Below are 6,450 nucleotides of genomic sequence, written 5' to 3' on the forward strand. Positions count from 1 at the left end.
GTGTTTCCACTTCTTAACACACACACACACTTTCAGCATTATTAACTTTACACCCTCCCAGAGGAGTGTGTTTGTTTGGAGATGTGTAATCCCAGTTTATAGAACGACCCTAATGGATTGCGCGTCTGCTTTTGTTTCCGCTGCTGAAACGCAGAATGCCTGAGCTTCTCTGACACTTTAATTGCTTTAAACCGGCGACGCATTGTTGTTTAATCGATGTCACAGCGCCCGTCTCTGTTCAGCCGGGGATGCCATTCGCCGCAAATCACAGGAGGGACGTTTGGAAAGCTGTCTTTGTTGGGCTTTGTCCAAAAACTCTGCTCAACGTCTTTGTAGGACAGCGATGGGCAACGTCAACGCTGGTGGAGGGGGCCACAATTTTTCATTAGTGATGCACGGAGGAAGGGGGGGGCAACCACTTAACCAGATGTATGACAAAAAATATTTTAGATATGGATGAAATACATAAAGGGATACTTGACTCATTGAGCCATTTTCTGAAGTAAAAAGTTAATATTTTGTCCAGAATGAACTTGATAACTTCATTATTTTTTTTAATGTAGAATTAATACCGTTAAAAACGAATTTTTCCAATTGATTTCAACTGAAGATGACATCACCTGTGCTGAGGAAGTAAATAAAATAACGACCAATCATGACTCAGTTTGCTGACCAAACCCAGAAAACAGGTGAGCCATGATTGGTCATTAGCTGCTTGCCCAGCACAGTTGAGGTCATCTTCAGTCGATAGCAAGTGGAAACTTTAGTTTTCAAAAGTATTAATTGTATACAAAAAATAATGTAGTTATCAAATTCATTCAGGACAAAATACTAACTTTTTACTGCTGAAAATGGCTCAATGAGTCAAGTATCCCTTTAATTTATTTTATTCATAACGCATTTCTCAACATATATATGGAGAATTATTTTTTCCCTTGCCAGTACAAAAGGCTCTCTTGCATAAAATTTGCCATTCAAGGACGGCACAAAACTGCTGAACAGCAAACCAACATGAAGCGCAAGAACTCATTTGGTGCATTTTATTTTTATTTTTTTTTATAAGAATGTACTCGCTCTAAATTTGGATATTATTGAGGTACTATGTTTGTCCTGTTTATCATTCCAAAGCCGCAAAAAAGGATGTGGTCTACTCCTTTTGTAATTTTGGGCAGTATAAAAAACGATTTAAGTGCAACTAGACCATGTCTGCCATCTAGTTGTGAATGGTGAGATTGCAACTTTAAATACAGTCGATGCATATTTATAAAAAAATTAATAAATAAAAAAATATATATATATATATATATATATATACATACATACATACATACATACAGTAATTTCTGGACTATAAGGCGCACCTGACTATAACCCGCGCTAGCTAAATTTGGGGAATACTAGAGTTACACATATAAGCCGCACCCGACTGTAAGCTGCAGATGTTTTAATGTTACCGAACCGGGTTCCCACTACTTTCTTTTCCATAATGAGGGCACAAATTGTCTCTCTCTCGTTCTGTCTCTCCTTCTCCTTCTTCTGTCTGTGCGTCTGTATTTGGGCTCACTTGTTTGTTTTTTTTTGCTCTGCCTGACGCTCTTGCACTTCCTTTATAGATGAGCCGCACCTTTGTATAAGCTGCAGGGTTGAATGCAAGTGAAAAAAGTACCGGCTTATAGTCCAGAAATTATATATATAATTATATATATGTGTATATATTTTTTTTCTAGGATCCCCCCCCCTCCATTTACACCCAGCTTTTCGTGTAAAATGTATATTGAATTGTTAATTAGCGTTCGTAAAAAAAAAAAAAATCCTGCCAGTCTGCAAGTTGCCCACCCCTAATGTAGTACGTGTACCAAAACTCTGTTTGAAAAAAGTAGGCAACAACAAGTAGTTCCGCTGATCGATGCTAGTGCGGTCACTATCGAATATTTTTTAGAATTGATTAATTTTTTTCAGTGGATTTATCGGCTAATCGGATTTATTTTAATTTTGCATTAAAGTGTATTACATAAGCATTTTTCCCTGATCACTGTTTATTAACTAGTGATTGGTGTTTATTTCATACTTCGTATTCGTATAGTGATTAAAAAGGGGGGGATTGATGTTGTATGTTACCGGTTCGGTCATTGTTTTCCAAAGTAAAAACAGATGTTTGCAAATGTCTTATTTTGATTCAACACAGAAGATAATAATTACTACAGAAATCAGTGAACAATTACTGTTGATGTGCTGAAATCAGAGGATTTGGACAAATTTAAATAAAAATAAAAAAGACTCCAAATGATTACTTGATTATTATAATAGTTGTCGCTTAATAATCGATACAAAATCGAGTGGACATGTCATAACAGGACGCCTGAAAAAGTCTCAAGGACTGATCACAGGAAGCCATCCATTTTGTTTTGAAGCGGTCGTTTTTAGCAAATGGCTTGTGTCACGACCCAACATGGGAATTGCAGGTTGTCAGTCCATAAATCAACATCCCGCCGTATACTGTATGTGAACATTGTTCATCCCTCACTGTCCCTGCAGGTGTTCACGTTCAGTTGGCGCGAGGACATCCGCGTGGGCGACCCCATGCACACCAAGAAGGTGTGCTTTGACGCCGTCTCGCACAGCAGCCCCGTCACGCTGTACGACTGTCACGGCATGAAGGGAAACCAACTCTGGCGCTACCGCCAGGTACGCACCTTGCTCCGTTCTCACAGGGAATTGTTCAGCAGCATTGAATGAGTATTGTCAACTATGTCCGCTAAATCCTCCCCGGTTGTGTGTGAGCAGGACAAGAGCTTGTACCACCCAGTGAGCAACAGCTGCGTGGACGGCAACGCGGCCGAGCGCCGCCTCTTCATGAACACGTGCGACCCGTCCTCGCCCAGCCAGCGTTGGCTCTTCGAGAAGACCAACGGCACCGTGCTGGAGCGCTTCAACCGCCGCGCCGCCGATTGAACACCACCTCGCCGGTACCTCCTGCTGCTGCTGTTTACTATCCGTCCTGGGGTGGGCGCCGCCCTCGCGGGCCTCAAGTTTTGACGCCATGTCAGACGGATGCATTCCGACTCTATTTTTCCTCCTCCTCCGCCTTATTTTTCTTGCCTTTTTTTCACCGCCGAGTTCCTTATCTCGTTCCGTGCTCATCCTTTCACAACTCACCGCCTCCGACAAACCCCCTCGGGGCAACGAGGAGTGGGTGGTAGCGGCGGGAAAGCCGTGGCGACGCCAGGCAGAATGAACGCACTCCACCTTCACCCTTAACCCCTGTGCCGTCGCTTTCCTGCTTCTTTTTTTTCAATTTCTTGACACTCTCGATGTCACCGCTCGCTGGATGGTCCCCCGTCACAGGCGGATGAGCGTGGGGTCGCCCCGTCCCGCCCCGCTGGGCGTGTGATTGACAGGTGGGACGGGGTGACATGGGAGGGGGAGGGCTCCAGGGGGCGACTTTAATGCACTTGTGATAAACTTGAATGAATTCTCAGTGCCTTGTTGAACGTTTTAGGTGTGTGCGTGTATGTGTGTGCTCGTGTGGTCAGAGTGCGACAGCAGAGCTGATTTGATCGAGGGACAGTGAACGCACCGCTTCCCAAACTGAACGAGTGAGTAAGAATGTTCCTTTCCAATCATGACGTGAAAGTCTATTTACAGAAAAGTGAATTTCTTCTGCTTTTTTTTTTTTTTTTTTTTTTAGTCTTCCTCTTGTCATGATCCTTAAACATGATAAGTTTGAGAAACTTAATATTCATTTTTTGGGCCCGTTCAATTTCACATATCAATTATTGGACAAAAAGTTTATTTGTTGGTCAGTTTTTGCATTTCGCACATTTTTGACTCACCTTCCATTACCTACAAAAAATTTTGTTCTGAAACCATATAGTCAAAACATAGCCCAAAAAAATTATCTCTTATCTTTCACCTGAAATGAAAAAATGTGTTTTGACTTTATTCCATTATTTTGTAATCAGCTGTGGATGTGGAACATGTGTCAATTTCACCAAAAGTACTGGTTTCTTTCTGTCCATAAAAGGAGAGAAAATAAGCTCTTTGTGTGTCAGTTGATGAAACTGGTATCCGTACCAAATTTTTCCTTACTCAGATTTTGGGAGGTCATTTTGCAGACATCAAAAATTAAATTTTGCCATAATATACACTGTTGCTAAAACTGTGTTACATTTTTGTTCGTGTTGAGGCCACCCAAAAAGTGTTTTTTTTTCTCATTACTAATTTTGCCTGTTTTCATTTTTATCCGGGAAATTAGTTAGTATGAAACCTCCTTCGTTAACGTGCGATCAAAACTATTCAGAAAAGGAACGAATGTTATTTGGTGTGTTTGTGTCATGTGACCAATTTGTGTGTAGCCAACTGTACATTTTGTACGGCGTGAATGATGACATCTTGATGATTATTTTCTACTGACGTTGCAAAAAGTGATTTAAAAAAAAAAAAAACTAAAGTTTATTTAGATATTTAACAAAGTGTACAATGAAGCTGGAATTGTATGATATTTTTGCTGAAATTGTAAAGAAATAAAATAAATGGTTTCTATATTTGAATGAAAAACATCAATGCGTGTGCTGTTTTGGATTGGACTTTAAATCACATTTGATGTATTTTAACAGTTTCTGTTATCTGATCATGTGCCATTATTTATAATATAGACACATTATATATTACAGAAGCTAATATAATTGTTGATTGTCAGATTTCTGGAAACAGCATTAATACTTATCGTTAGCACATTAGCGTTGCTAGCTGACAGCACCCAATACGTCAGCCTGATATGAACGACATCGACCACCATCATCAATCTCATTAATTTGCTGTTTTTGCTGGATTGTTTGCAGGCGGCGATGACTGAGCGCCATCTGGGCCGCGTTGTCGTCTCGCTAACTCGCTTTTCTAATTTCCTCCCCCTGTCACTTGTTATTAGCACTTTGCTGTGACTTTAATCCCCTCGCGCCTCCCCGGTGGCGCTCAAACACACTTTCCTCCCCGAAAAGCACAAAATCCCGTAATCGCTTTTTCGGTGGATAAAAGGCGTCAGGCGATAGCGTTGGGGCGTCGGCAGATTTTGAAGAAACGTCCAAATGTCACCTTTTTTTCCGTCTTGGCCTAAAGCTGCAAAAAAAAGTGGGATGGAGTTATTTTTGTCAAATTCTGACTTTTTTCTCAGATTTTTTCTGGTAAAACTGAAATTTTTCTTATAAATTCTAAAAAAAATTCTAATAGCACTTTATTCTCATTAAAATGCATTTCAAATGAGTTTTCCTTGTAATATTCAGACTTTATTCTTGTAATTGATTTTTTTTTTTCATGTAAAAAAAAAAAATTCTCCTCGTGATAGTACTTTATATGACTTTGTCAATTTTAGCACCTTTCAGTTGAATACTGGTGTAAATGAAGGTTTAGTTCCAAATTTGACCTGTAGGGGGCAGTCCATTATTGTACTTAGCACTTTTGTGATTCGTCAGTGCAACAGCTACCATTTCCAAGATGAAAGCAGCCTTCATATTCTGCAAAACCATCACAGAAAGTGAGCTTCTGACATTGACAGAAGACTCGGAAAGTAAGTAGTGCTTTAGCTTGACTGTCAGTCCAAGTGAATGCTATTTAACATTGTTCATGAAATATGATATGATTGGCAATAGGACTTAAACCACTACTGTGCTGAATGTTCTTTTTCAAACTCCAGTTTTTCTTTTATTTCAGGCAACCTAGATGAAACAGACCTATCCAGAATAAGTAATCACTGCCATATATATAAATTTTAGTTTGAATGTTTTTTGTTCTCTGGTTCAACCAATAAAGTTGTTGTGGTCTTCACTCATGGCAGGACATTATGAGAAATGCACAGGCTGGACTTTTTGGCTCGGTCATCCCCTCAGACCGTCCTTTATTGGCATGCAAACGTCCACCCCCATCGCCTCCCCTGGCCCGCCCGTTGACAGCTAAAACTTCATCTCTATGCGCCGATGATGAATGTTCTTGTCATCGACGTGAAGGATCCATGCCAAATGGCTGGAGACTTATCTCCGTCTCATCGGGCCCTCCATCACCAAAAATCTATTTGCCGTCAATGTTTCACAGAATGGGGACGCTTACAGGAAAGGAAATCGTTCCGTTATCCAGAAGGAAGACGTTTGTGAAGGCGCAGCAGATGTCAGCCCAGGGATTTGTCAATGTCAGCTTGTAGTCATGGAAACCATTTGAACTTCTTCGTGGACGTGTTTAGATGTCTGGTTCGACACCATTTGTAGTTGGTTCCCTTGATTGTTAGTTTGTTTGCTAAAGTAGTTTGCTTTGCTGAATTTGTTTGGTTCATTTGTTTGTTTGTTAACTCTTTCATCTGTCCGTTAGCTAGCTAGCTAGTTAACTAGCTAATCAGAGAATTAGTTCCCATCGTCACACGATGGAAAGGTTATCTTATTTATCCTATTTGCTACTTATTGCTTC

At 40.4% G+C, this 6,450-nt stretch overlaps 1 protein-coding gene across 1 annotated transcript in view; it reads left to right on the forward strand.

The window, feature by feature from the left end:
• Positions 1-4,563, forward strand: part of LOC144036077 (polypeptide N-acetylgalactosaminyltransferase 10-like) — a 46,830-nt gene extending 42,267 nt beyond the window's left edge. Inside the window, exons 11-12 of the mRNA XM_077546364.1 lie at positions 2,536-2,685; positions 2,785-4,563. Coding sequence (XP_077402490.1) covers positions 2,536-2,685; positions 2,785-2,952 — 318 coding nt within the window. The 3' untranslated portion in view covers positions 2,953-4,563. The remainder of the gene's footprint in view (positions 1-2,535; positions 2,686-2,784) is intronic.
• Positions 4,564-6,450: the final 1,887 nt, after the last annotated feature.

This window comes from Vanacampus margaritifer, chromosome 16 (assembly GCF_051991255.1).
Source record: "Vanacampus margaritifer isolate UIUO_Vmar chromosome 16, RoL_Vmar_1.0, whole genome shotgun sequence".
Lineage (NCBI taxonomy): Eukaryota > Metazoa > Chordata > Actinopteri > Syngnathiformes > Syngnathidae > Vanacampus > Vanacampus margaritifer.